The sequence below is a fragment of the Theropithecus gelada genome, chromosome 16, assembly GCF_003255815.1.
Source record: "Theropithecus gelada isolate Dixy chromosome 16, Tgel_1.0, whole genome shotgun sequence".
NCBI classification, from domain to species: Eukaryota; Metazoa; Chordata; class Mammalia; order Primates; family Cercopithecidae; genus Theropithecus; species Theropithecus gelada.
Genome location: NC_037684.1, coordinates 41,861,715 through 41,875,393, shown reverse-complemented (window position 1 = coordinate 41,875,393; position 13,679 = coordinate 41,861,715). Strand labels below are relative to the sequence as shown.

Genomic DNA, 13,679 nt, shown 5'->3' with positions numbered 1-13,679 from the left:
AATCGCTTGAGCCCAGGAGGTGGAGGTTACAGTGAGTTGAGATCAAGCCATTGTACTCCAGCCTGGGCAACAGAGCGAGACTCTGTCTCAAAAATAAATAAATAAAATAAAATAAAAAAGACTATGACCCTTTGTGAAGCTTTCTGATATTGATTTCTAAATATGGGCACCACAATGTGTAAGGGATTTGGGGCTACCTAGGCTCTTCAGGACACATCTAATTTTCTTATAAAGCTGATCTCTGAGCTATAAGGCCGTAACTCTCATTTCTGTAGCTCACGGGCCCATGTGTTGCTGTGTTTCTAGGTATGTGACAATCAGCTCTCTAGTGTTCAGTATGGACTCACAATTCCTCTGCGCCTCCAGTAACACCGAGACGGTACACATCTTCAAGCTGGAGCAGGTCACCAACAGGCAAGTACTGCACAGGGTGCCAAATGCTCATTAAATGAAAGGAGTCAGGCCCTGGCTCTTCTGCCGGCATGAATGATCTCTTTTCTTTCTCAACACCCTGATCTTGGCTTTACTTGGGGCTTCACCTAAGTGATGGAGTGTGTTAGCAAAACTTTGGGGGCATAATGCACATAAGCAAAAAACTGGGAGCCACCCACGTGAGTCCACGTCCAGCTCTGCCTCTTAGGAGCCAGGAGATCCTGGGAAGATAATTTAGATCCGTGTCCTTCAGTTTCCTCATCTGCAAAACAAACCTAACGGTAGTACATGCATCTGAGGCTTGTTGCGAGGATTAAATGAGTCTGCAGATCTCAAAGCGTTTAGCATTGTGCCTGGCACATAGTAAGCACTAAGAAGTGTCAGCTAATGTAGCTGTAAATATAGCAATATATTTATTTATCATCGCTGCCAGCACCACCGCTGAGTGCTTGGGAAACACCTGCAATTTCTCAGGGCTTAAGAAGCTGTCTGAAAAGTGAAAGAAAAGCCTAAAAAGTGGATAAAATCTGTAGGGAAAGAGTAAAAAGAACTTCAGGGCAAACAATGAGCTTTGGGTTTCACCGGTGCAGAATGGGGGCTGGAAAGTTCTGGAAAGACTGAGGAGTGGGAAGGGAGCAGCCCCCAGTGTTTCATACCCCACGGTGGGGGGCAAGGATTCTAAAGAAAGAGTGCTTTGAAAACGTTACCCCAACCTGCAGGGAAAGGCAGGATCAGGACAGAAAGCCTACTATATCTGGGGAGTTGGTTGTTGGTACCCTTGGACGGAGTTTCAGAAGAGGAAGGTGTAGAGGCCGGGCACTGTGTCACACTGATACATGCTAACACATACATAACAGGGGCCAGGCACCGTATCACGCTGATACATGCTAACACATACATAACAGAGGCCAGGCGCCGTATCACACTGATACATGCTAACACATACATAACAGAGGCCAGGTGCCGTATCACGCTGATACATGCTAACACATACGTAACAGAGGCCAGGCGCCATATCACGCTGATACATGCTAACACATACGTAACAGGGGCCAGGCGCCGTATCACGCTGATACATGCTAACACATACGTAACGGGCCAGGTGCCGTATCACACTGATACATGCTAACACATACGTAACAGAGGCCAGGCGCCGTATCATGCTGATACATGCTAACACATACATAACAGAGGCCAGGCGCCATATCATGCTGATACACACACATACATGACAGAGTCCAGACACTGTATCACACTGATACATGCTAACATACATGTAACAGAGGCCAGGCACCATATTGTGCTGATACATACCAATACATACATGAGAGAGGCTGGGCACCATATCACACTGACACATGCTAACACATACATGACACAGGCAGGTACCAATGCCCACTAGCGCAATGGAGGCAGCAGTGGAGTGAGGGCTGGCCACGTACGGAAGCCGGTGTTAGAGTGTAGCCAATGGTATGTGTCATCATTTCCCACTGCCACAGCAACAAATGACCACAACTTAAGGGCTTCAAACAGCCACATTCATTCATTTATTTATTTATTTTAAGACAGAGTCTCCCTCTGTTGCCCAACCTCCACCTCCTGGGTTCAAGCAATTCTCTGCCTCAGCCTCTCGAGTAGCTGGGATTACAGGCACCTGCCACCACACCCAGCTAATTTTTGTATTTTTAGTAGAGACGGGGTTTCACAATGTTGGCCAGGCTGGTCTCGAACTCCTGACCTTATGATCCACCCGCCTCAGCCTCCCAAAGTGCTGGGACTACAGGCAAACAGCCACATTTATGATCTCATAGTTCTGCAGCCAGAAGCCCAGAATGGCAGGACTGGGTCTTCTTCTCAGCGTGACACAAGGCTGAAAGGGAGGTGTCAAGATTTCTCTAACTTGCCCTTCTGCCATCTTTTTCTGCCACCAGTTGGAGAAAGCTCTGTTTTCAAAGGCACGTGTGATTAGAGAAAGCCCATGCTGTCTGAGGTCACCTGAGGCATGTCACATATCACAGCCACGGGACTGATGTCTCTTCGTCTCTAGAATCCTTGTCCCCCGCCCCCCCCACCCCCCGTGGTGTATGAAACACTGGGGGCTGCTCCCTTCTCGCTCCTCTGTCCTTCCAGAACTTTCCAACCCCCAATCTGCACAGATGTAACCCAAAGCTTATTGTTTGCCCTGAGGTTCTTTTTACTATTTCCCTGGAGATTATATCCACTTTTTAGGCTTTTCTTTCACTTTTCAGACAGCTTCTTAAGCCCTGGTCTTTTTGGAGCCTTAATTCATCATCTGTTGTCGTGGGTTTGAGCACCGGAGGGCAGCTGAGCTGTTAAGATGCTGTTCAACCCCAAGGTTCCATGAGTGAATGATCCCAGTTGCTGCTGCAGCCCCGCCTTCACCGGGGATTATTATCAGAGATTCATTTCCCACTCCAGGCTCTCCCGTTTTTGTCTGTGAACACAGGTGACCAGGAGCAGAACCTCCAAGTTGTTCTGGGTTCGCTCAACCTGTCCATGGGGTGTTCATATGTCCCTGGCAGTTATGGCTGACATGTGCCTCCCCCAGCCTATCTACGGAGTATTCATATGTACCCAGCAGTTACGGCTCACACGCGCCTCTTCAGCCCTGCTTTGCTGGCCAGGGCCCTTAGCCGTGTCTTTAGCACCTCGTGATGGTCCAGCCGTTACTCTTACATTTGGTCTGACTTTCCAGTCTCTCAACCAATACCAATCCACCCCTATATCATCTTGCTGATTAATCTTCTGAAAATGTCCCTTTGAACATGACACCTCCTCCTCAGACACCTTTATTCCCCTTTGAGCTTGGGAATGAAATCCCAGCTCCTCCCTGCCCCGCTGAGTCAGACCTGCTGCAGAGCGCAGCAGCCACCACCCGCAGAACCTCCTCACTTCCTCCAGCCGCAGAGACACCGTCCCATAAAACAGCACATGCCGCGTGCCAGGCTCCATGCTCAGCCCTCAGCCTCCTTCGTTCTCCCAGCAACCCTGTCGGGAAGGTTGTGACGATGATTCCTGTTTCCCAAATGAGGAAATCTGGACACAGAAACGTTAAGGAACCTCATCCGCCTCTCCCCTCCTCTGTGGTCTGGACTAGCTCTGCCTGGACCATCTGTGCAGCACCACATATTAACTGCTCACGTTGTTTTTCTTTGTATACACCCGTGCTCTCTCAACCTGGAATGCAGGGTCTGGATCGTACACCTCTTTGTAAACCCCAGCCTGGAGCACAGGGCTGTGGGACAATCAGTACAGGGATGTCTCAGGATGCTTCGGATCACAGAATCCTAGCGGTGCACCTAGCGTAGTCACTTTCAGATGAGAACATGAAGGCCCAGAGAGGTTCGTCCAAAGACCCCCCTAGCCCACTGGTAGCAGAGTAAAGAATACCTCCCGGGGCTCTGAGCTGCAGCGTGAGCTTCCCACCAGGACCTAATCCTGCAGACAAGCAGCCTCTCAGCAGTTGCCTGCTCCTGGGAACTCACATGGCAGCCCTGGTCCTCATTGTGCCACCCTCTGTGTGGGGCAGAGCTGGGGGTTGTCTCCCACCAACAGAACGGTCACCCCCTTTGTCTGGCAGAGGCCTTGGGATGAAGTTCCACGACTGCAGGCGACATCCCAGGCCCCTTTGCATGATCTCCATCATTACGCATGCTGGGTACCTGGGTGACTCCAGGGTTATCTACGATCAAACACCACCCAAAGTTTCTTGCCCGGAGGTTTGCTACCCACTCAGTCTGGCTCAGGAGGCCTTCACGTTGAGATCTGTCTGTTCTTCCATGAGCCCAGCACAGTCCGGAGCTCATTTAATGGCACCGGGATATCGAGTCCATCTCACTCTTTACCCCAGCTCTCTTCTAGAAATCTAGAATCAGACTAGTCATCAGATAAGCCTTCTTTAATAGGGGAAAGCAGTAGCATTGGGAACCTTATAACAGCTTTACAATGGCTCTTCTGAAGAACAAACAAGCCCTTGATGCTCTTTAGTTATTGCCAGAATAATACATCTTGGATTGTTCTCAGTGGGCAGAACATTAGCTAAGGCACAGTCTCTCCCTGCTGTGGCGAGTGTGGCTAATGACGCTTGGGTGTGGAGATTCCTGGGTGTGTGTGGGGCCTGCAGCCCAGTCCCAGCATTGTCTGTGCATTGCTCCCTAGTCGACCAGAAGAGACTTCGACCTGGAGTGGCTACATGGGAAAGATGTTCATGGCTGCTACCAACTACCTCCCAACCCAGGTGTCCGACATGATGCATCAGGACCGGGCCTTTGCCACCGCACGCTTGAACTTCTCCGGGCAGAGGAACATCTGTACCCTCTCAACGTACGTACAGCGCCACCCACCCTAAACAAGACCACGCTTTCATCAATCTATTTCTCCAAAGCACAAAAATCCCCAAACCTGAAAAGAAAGAGAAAACTTGCCCCAGGCTGGGCACGGTGGCTCACATCTGTAATGCCAGCACTTTGGGAGACCAAGGCAGGCGGATCACCTGAGGTCAGGAGTTTGAGACCAGCCTGGCCAATGTGGTGAAATCCCGTCTCTACTAAAAATACAAAAATTAGCCGGGTGTGGTGGTGCGCACCTGTCGTCTCAGCTACTTGGGAGGCTGAGGCAAGAGAATCGCTTGAACCCAGGAAGTGGAGGTTGCAGTGAGCCGAGATCGTGCCACTGCACTCCAGCCTGGGTGACAGAGTAAGACTCCGTCTCAAAAAAGAAAAAGAAAACTTGCCCCAAAGGAAGAGTGAGCAGAATCAAACCCCTGCTATTCCCATCTGACTTCAATGCGGATTCTCAGGGGGCAGCTAGAAGTTGGCATGGGAATTTTAACCTGCTGGTTATAACGACGCTGTCTTAAAAACAATTCTTATTTTTCTGTAATTATGTAAAAAGCCTCCAGGTCTGTTTTCTAGGTTCAGACTCCTATGGGGCTGACAGATGTTTTAAGAAGTTTAAAGGAGTTTATTCAAAAGTTGAACATTTTTAAAATTTCACAAAACCTACCAGCAAAGACAGTGAGCCAGTCATCCATTTACCCGCTTTCTGTCTTGGTTAGGGGCAGAGACACATGTCAGAGGGAGACTGAGTCCCATGTAGGGCGCTAATGTGTTCGCTAGGTACTGCTTTTCACAGGGTTACAACATCTACACTCATTTGCCTCATCCACACTATTGCGTTCAAAGACAAGAAATAATCCTGAAAGTAGATCCCAAGGCCAGAATGCAAAGGAATAGCCAGAAGCCCAGACCAGATCAGTGGGCTAAGGGTTTGTCAAAGGCAGAATCTGGTGACAGCTAGGGTGAGGGGGGCTTTGTCATTGGAAGAGAACCCATCACCCATCTCTGTTGTCATCACAGCTTATGTTTTCCTTGGCCCTTAGGATCCAGAAGTTGCCACGGCTGCTAGTTGCATCATCCAATGGACACCTTTATATCTACAATTTGGATCCTCAGGATGGAGGAGAGTGTGTCTTAATCAAAACCCACAGGTGAAGAGACTGCTTTTCAAAAGACAGCTTCTGTCAAGAGCTGGTTGCGTAGAGCTGTCCCTTCGCCAAGAACAGCGACAAGCTTCAATGCCCTTGCTTTGATTTGTTCTTCACTGGCAGTCTCAGTGGCAAACCCCTAGTGGGCTACTGCTCCGCACTGGGCTCTGTGTCAGGCGGCCTCAGCCTGTGGTAGTCATCTGGAAAAGTGCCAGGATTAATAACGCACAGGATGGTCCCCCCTCGGCCTGTCCTCCTAACATGGCCCCGAGTTCACAGTGGGCATTCAAACATGTTCCCTGCCACCAGGGGCGGTGGCTCACCCCTGTAATCCCAGCACTTTGGGAGGCCGAAACGGGCGGATGGCTTGAGTCCAGGAGTTCAAGACCAGCCTGGGCAACACGGTGAAACCCCATCTGTACCAAAAACAAATACAAAAATTAGCCGGATGTGGTGGCACACACCTGTAGTCCTAGCTACTCGGGAGGCTTAGGAGGGAGAATCACCTGAGCCTGGAAAGGTTGAGGCTGCAGTGAGCCATGATCACACCACTGTGCTCCAGCCTGGGCAACAGAATGAGACCCTGTCTCAAAAAAAAAAAAAAAATCTGTTCCCTGCGTGGAATTGGAAGGTGCTCTACCAGGCACGTTGACTCATGACTCATGCCTATAATCCCAATACTTTGGGAGGCCAAGGAGGGCGCATGGCTTGAGCTCAGGAGTTTGAGACCAGCCTGAGCAATATGGGGAAACCCCATCCTTACAAAAAGAAAAAATATAAAAATTAGCCAGGCATGGTGGCACATGCCTTGTAGTCCCAGCTACTCGGGAGGCAGAGGTGGGAGGATCACCTGAGCCCAGGAAGGTCAAGACTGCAGTGAGCCATGGTCACACCACTGCCCTGCAGCCTGGGCAACAGAGTGAGACCCTGTCTCAAAAAAGAAAAGAAAACAAAAGAAAAGCATTCATGACTTCTGTGAATGGGCACGACTGAGCTCTCCTGCTGTGACCAGGGCACCAGAGCTGCCACTGCCCCCCACCGATGGCCACTCTGCTAGCTAGCATGTCCTCACCTGTGTGTACTGGGAAGAGCAGAGGACCAATCTTTGTTTAGTCAATATAAGAGAAAGGGGCCACTTTGACGGTGTGCAGCTGCCCCTGGCGGTTTCAGGTCACTTCAGTTCATCCTGGCCCAGCAGCATGTGGGTAGGTCTACAATTTAAACCCACAGAGTTGGCGGGCGGATTACCTGAGGTCGGGAGTTCAAGACCAGCCTGGCCAACATGGTGAAACCCCGTCTCTACTAAAAATACAAAAATTAGCCAGTTGCTGTGGTGGGTGCCTGTAGTCCCAGCTACTTGGGAGGCTGAGGCAGGAGAATCACTTGAACCCAGGAGGCGGAGGTTGCAGTGAGCCGAGGTTGCGCCACTACACTCCAGCCTGGGTGACCTAGCAAGACCCTGTCTCAAAAATAAATAAATAACCCACAGAGCTGAGCACAGGCTTCCTCATGCTTTTCCTTTGGAAGGTGTCCTAGATATATGATGATTTCTTTTTTTCTTTCACCCCCTCTTGATTGTTACAAGTAGCTTGCTTGGCTCAGGAACAACAGAAGAGAATAAAGAAAACGACCTCAGACCTTCCTTACCTCAGTCTTATGCAGCAACCGTAGCCAGACCAAGTGCATCTTCAGCCTCCACGGTGCCAGGTGGGTGGATGCGGGGCCAACAGGGGAGCATCTCCAACAGTGACCTCCCTCCCCTTCTCCCTCTGCCCTCCCTCCCCTTCCCCCTGCACTGTTACCTGGGGGTGGAACGCCCTCCCTCCCCTTCTCCCTTCTCCCTCCCTCCCCTTCTCCCTTCGCCCTCCCTGCCCTTCTCCCTTCGCCTTCCCTCCCCTTCTCCCTTCGCCTTCCCTCCCCTTCTCCCTTCGCCCTCCCTTCCCTTCTCCCTTCGCCCTCCCACGCCTTCCCCCTTCACCCTCCCTCGCCTTCCCCCTTCACTGTTACCTTGGGGTGGAGCACTCTTCTTGAATTTTTTATTTCCTCACAGGTGAGGCCATGGTAATAGCCTTTAAACGTAGGACCCTCAACCTGGCAAGGCGTTGCACAATATGGTCTTTTTCCTAACAAGTGCTGTTAACCCTTTGCCTCTTCAAAAATTGCAATGAGGCCAGGCACAGTGGCTCACACCTGTAATCCCAGCACTTTGGGAGGCTGAGGCGAGCAGATCACTTGAGGTCAGGAGTTTGAGACCAGCCTAGCCACCATGGTGAAACCCCATCTGTACTTAAAAAATACAAAAATTAGCTGGGCATGTTGGCACACACTTGTAATCCCAGCAACTCAGGAGGCTGAAGCAGGAGAATCGCTTGAACCAGGGAGGTGGAGATTGCAGTGAGCTGAGATCATACCACTGCACTCCAGCCTGGGTGACAGAGTGAGACCCCTTTTCAAAAAATTAAAGCTAAACTAAAAATTCCAAAGTGCCTGTAGTCCCAGCCACTCAGGAAGTTAAACTGAGGCAGAAGGATCCCTTAAGCTCAGGAGTTCGAGACCAGACAGGGCAACATAGTGAGACCCTACCTCAACAAAGCAAACTTCAAAGAGGTAGGATGTTTCAGACATCCAAAGTGGAAAGGCAGGTCAGGCTTAAAGACAGCAGATGGTGAGGATTATGGCTTGTCCTAGGCACAGTCCCTCCAGGGGGAAGACAGACAGCCCCTCTGCTTCCTTTGCCCTTTATTGGAGCTCCCACTCCCCACCCGCCAGGTCATGGCATAAAAGCAGATGCCCAGGGCTTGTTTCATGTCTCTTTCTTGGTTTCCAGGTTATTCCGAGGACGGCGGGGCGCTGCGAGGAGAAGTTATTCCTGAACACGAGTTTGCGACGGGACCAGTGTGTCTTGATGATGAGAATGAGTTTCCTCCTGTGAGCATTAGGAACCCGTAACCGGGCGGCTCAGTCTGTGTGCTTAGAAGGAAACCTTCGCCTCATACGAGAGGCGGAGTCCCTTTCCCTGTTTTCTAGTCTGTACCAACTAATTCTCTGCTCTGGTATTTGGAAAGCCCTAGGATAGTTGTTGTACTGTGTGCTCTGAATCCTACAGAGTAGCCTTTAGGTGTCGAGCTAAACCCTGATGGCATTAGAGTCACTAATCCAGGGAGTCTTGGTGACCTCCCTCCAGCCAGAGGCCTGGAATCTCTTATTTTGCTCCTGTGGCATTGACTTTGCTGCCTCGAAGGTAGGAATATGTGCCTTGCGTAAAACTTATTTTCCTGAGGCTTCCGTGGATGCTTTTGCAGAATGCTGCTTTCCTTGTGCTGGAGGGGATGGTTTCAGAGGGCTGGGCTGTGTGTTCAGGACTCTGAGCTGAGTTGCTGCACTCTGCAGACCAGCTTGACCCTCACTTACCTGCAGCTCTGACTGGCAGACCTGCACCGCCCCGGCAGTTGCAGACACTCATTAAGAACGAACTGGCCGAGTGCAGTGGCGCACACCTGTAATCCCAGCACTTTGGGAGGCAGAGGCTGGAGGATCGCTTGAGCCTAGATATTAGAGACCAGCCTGGGCAACATGGCAAAACCCCATCTCCACCCAAAAAAAAAAGGCAAAAATTAGCCGAGTGTGGTGGCACGTGCCTGTAGTCCCAGCCGTTCTGGACGCTGAGGTGGGAGGATCACCTGAGCCTGGGAGGTCGAAGCTGCAGTGAGCTATATTGTGCCACTGCGCTCCAGCCTGGGTGAAAGAGTGAGACTCTATCTCAAAAAGAAAAGAAAAGAAAAGCAATTGTATGCTCTGTGGAGGGTGGGAGGTGCAGCGCAGGAGCTTGCCCGAGCAACCTTTAGCTGGGTTTCCCAGCAACCTGCTCAGGCTGTTCCCACAGCTAGGGCCCTGAGTGCTGGCTGAGTGCTGGGCGTGGCTTCTCCCACCACCTGCAACTGAAGACAAGATTCTCTCCTGAGTGCCTGCCAGGGCTTCCTCAACTTCCCATTCTTCAAGCTCCCGTCTGGAGTAACATAGACCGCTCTTGTGAGTTTCAGTCAAAACATCCCAGATAGTCAACCTGAAATCATTGCGAGATGGATGTACTGATTTGTTCTGTTTTGTTTTTGAGACAGAGTCTTGCTCTGTCACCCAGGCTGGAGTGCAGTGGCGTGATCTTGGCTCACTGCAACCTCTGCCTCCTGGGTTCAAGCAATTGTCCTGCCTCAGCCTCCTGAGTAGCTGGACTACAGGCGTGCACCACCACGCCCAACTAATAGTTTGTATTTTTAGTAGAGATGGGGTTTCACCATGTTGGTCATGCTGGTCTCAGACTCCTCACCTCAAGTGATCCACCCGCCTCGGCCCTCCTACAATGCTGGGATTATAGGCGTGAGGCACCGCTCCTGGCCGGAAGTAGCGTTTGGGCCAAGACTTGGAGCATCAACTCCTAGAACCAGAGAGGAGCCGCCACTCAGGCACTGAAGCAATGCCCATTAAGCTTTGTTATGGAAATGTCTCCTGATCATGGTTTGTGTCCGTTGAGATTCCAATTGTAAAAGGCTGGAGTGCAGGTCTGGCTTCTTTCTCCGGCAGATCCGTAGGAACCCTCTAGTGAGTACATTTGGCTTAGAAAACAAAGCTGCCGTGGGGCCCTGAGTACAGGGCCGGGAGCTGTTGTTTGTGATCTCCCACATCGGCTTGTGGATCACCGCGTGAGCTTTTACATTTGTGGCTTTCAAGAGGCAGGTTGTCAGAGACGTGGCTGGCAAGTGAAGTTTATATCTTAGTGGCGGAGAGCAGTTGTTCTTAAAAATACTAATTATAAACGTCAACACCTCTGTTGGCATGCTGCCTAACTATAAACCAGGTGTTTTACCTTTGGGTTCTCATGGCCCACCCGGCCTTAAAGGGTGTTTTTCTGCACCCTCAAAAGGCAGTGGTTATTTACCTGAAGTTGAGTCTTCCACGAACCAGAGCACTCTCGGTCAGACACTGTGGGGACAAATGTGGCCACTCTACTCTGTCAGGGTTTACCGCATCCAGACACTTACTAGGTTCCGTTTCACGAATTTTGGTAAAAGTCTGTGACTACTATAAAACATTATCAGATTCTTCATTGTAATCACAGTAAACCTTGCAACCTCTTATATTTACAGAATTGGGGTAATTTGGATATTGGCATCTAGGAGGTAGTTCCTTGCCAAAGAACCTGTATAAAATAATAGGTACCTTGTGCAGATCATTGATTTGGGGTGAAAAGGAAAAGGGGAGGTGCTTAATTGAAGAACCAGTGAGAAAGTTTGTCCTGAGGCCTGTGTGCCCATTCAGTGCCAGGAAGCTGGGCATGAGCCAGTTGTTTCTTCTCCTTCCTGAGGACCAAATGAAAGAAAGTTGGTTGAAATTGCATCAGGAATTCTTATTTATACACAAGAAATACTTCCTGCCAGTGAGAGTGGTCACCTAACAAGGTCCCTAGAATTGGGTGTTAGACCCTTGTGAGTGTCGGGCAGCCCCTGTGTGCACGGCTGTGTCGTGGCAGCCACCAACCTCTCAGCCTGCCCTCCAGCCTGCAGGCAGATGGTGATGAGGGGCAGTGCTCCCACTAAGGCACTGTCTCAGTAGCTGGCAGGCTTCTCCATCTCATCACGTAAGGACCAGAGGCACGCGTGCTCCTGGGATGCTCTGTCAACATGGCCCATCTCAGTCATGCCCGAATTGGCAGAAATGTTCAGTGAGGGATGCTGGGGAACTTCCTCTCTGTGTTCTTATTCTGAATTGTCATGCCTATTGCAAATCTCTGTGCAGAATTCACATCTTTACTCACATTCCTTAAAATCTGCTAGGACCACAAAAGGCTCTTGGAGTCTCAGCTTGGTTAAAATCGCCTCTCTTGCAGCAACAAACATACAGCCTTGCCTGAGTAGTCTGCTGCAGGAGCTCTGTGAGCCGCCACCTTAAGAAGGCGGCTCATCACTAGCGATCTTTTTAGAACATATACTGACACTTCATATACTGATCACGCTTGCCTCTTTTGCTCCGAGAGCAGTGAAAGAAAAGAGACTTGATCATTTCTAGTGCCTTAGAAAGCTGCTTCATTCAGGAGGATGAGAAGCTTTTGTTTCAGGAACAATCCAACCTGTACAAGTCTCTGTATTTTGTGAGACTAGTCCCAATCTTGTGAGCAAGAGTCAGGAAATCAAGCCCAAGGGTATAAACTGACCTTCCCTTTTTTTTTTTTTTGAGATAGAGTCTCACTCTGTCCCTCAGGCTGCAATGTGTTAGCGTGATCTCCACTCACTGCAACCTCCACCTCCCAGGTTCAAGTGATTCTAGTGCCTCAGCCTCCCATGTAGCTGGGATTTCAGGCATGCCACCATGCCCAGCTAATTTTTACATTTTTAGTAGAGACGGAGTTTTACCATGTTGGCCAGGCTGGTCTCGAACTCCTGACCTCAGGTGATCACCCACCTTAGCCTCCTAAAGTGCTGGGATTACAGGTGTGAGCCACTGCACCCAGCCTAAACTGACTTTTTTTTTTTTTTTTTTTTGAGATGGAGTCTTGCTCCATCGCCCAGGCAGGAGTGCAGTGGTGTGATCTCGGCTCACTGCAGCCTCCACCTTCCCAGTTCAAGTGATTCTCCTGCCTCAGCCTCCTGAGTGGGATTACAGGCACGCGCCACCATGCCCGGCTAATTTTTGTATTTTTTAGTCGAGATGGGGTTTCACCATGTTGGCCAGGCTGGTCTCAAACTCCTGACCTAGTGATCCACCCACCTCGGCCTCCCAAAGTTCTGGGGTTACAGGCGTGAGCTACCGCACCTGGCCTAAACAGACTTTTTAATAGTGATGGAGCAGTCCATGTTTACAAGTAAGATGAGCCTTTAAAAAATATATACATATACATATAAATACATACACACACACAGATATTTTTATACAGTCAGTATTTGCTAGAACTGTGTCATACTTGTCTACATCTGAATAAGCTGGGTGACTGTTCTGTGGCCATGAGCGAGGTCAGATAGAAAATTCCGCAGTGCCCAGCCTCTCCCTGCTCACTCTGCATGGGCACAGACCTGTTCATAATGCACCTGCCTCCCAGCCTCTTTCTGAGAAGAGTAAGGCCATTCTGTTTTGATTTTGGTAGATAATCTTGTGCCGTGGAAATCAGAAGGGCAAAACGAAGCAGTCATGATGAGAAGCACACCTCAGAAATCAGGACATCCCCCTATCAGGTGGTTTTGGAGAAAACAAGGAAGGTGGAAGAATGGAGTGCAATTGTGTGAGCAGAAAGGGGGGCAGGAATCCCGGGTGCTGCACTGCTTAAACCACAGGACCTGGTTAACTCCTCACCAAGCTTCCCACGACCCTGGTTGCCAGTGGGCGTGGGAGACATTGTATACACATTATGCTATTTAAAATATGTTCAAACCATAGTGTAAATGCTAATTAACCATATTGGTATATAACCAGAATTTTATATTAAAAGGGGCCTCCTTTTTAAATATATGCTGTGTAAAAAATGTACTTATAGGAACATCTCTTTGAATTGTATTTCTTGTATATTACATACTTAGAGAAACTATTTTAGCCAGGCAAAGTCTTTTTTGGCTGTGACTGGAATAAATCATTTATTACTGGGAGTCCCATTTTGGACACTAATAATAAAATGATGGCAATGCATTTTTGAGGTTTTTATATTTTTTTATTTCCTCGTGGTTATAGGGGACAGGAAGAACTCTTTAACATCTTTTAA

The 13,679-nt window shown here is 49.6% G+C and overlaps 2 protein-coding genes across 6 annotated transcripts in view; one reads left to right on the top strand and one right to left on the bottom strand.

Annotated features, from left to right (window-relative positions):
* WIPI1 (WD repeat domain, phosphoinositide interacting 1) overlaps positions 1–13,606 on the top strand; it is a 37,541-nt gene extending 23,935 nt beyond the window's left edge. For both annotated transcript variants that reach the window (XM_025361660.1, XM_025361661.1), the window contains 6 exons: positions 307–414; positions 4,612–4,776; positions 5,834–5,941; positions 7,527–7,645; positions 8,766–8,866; positions 13,071–13,606. In XM_025361660.1, the coding sequence (XP_025217445.1) occupies positions 307–414; positions 4,612–4,776; positions 5,834–5,941; positions 7,527–7,645; positions 8,766–8,866; positions 13,071–13,118 (649 nt within the window). In that variant the 3' untranslated portion in view covers positions 13,119–13,606. The remainder of the gene's footprint in view (positions 1–306; positions 415–4,611; positions 4,777–5,833; positions 5,942–7,526; positions 7,646–8,765; positions 8,867–13,070) is intronic.
* The window catches only part of ARSG (arylsulfatase G), a 175,725-nt gene that overhangs the window by 18,285 nt on the left and 143,761 nt on the right, over positions 1–13,679 (bottom strand). The window contains exon 13 of one of the 4 annotated variants that reach the window (XM_025361652.1): positions 5,395–6,138. The exons of 2 other annotated variants lie outside the window; for them this stretch is intronic. The gene's annotated coding sequence lies outside the window, so the exon portion shown is untranslated. Of the gene's footprint in view, positions 1–5,394; positions 6,355–13,679 lie in introns of those variants that run through there. One more of the 4 variants, XM_025361653.1, reaches the window with a different exon arrangement.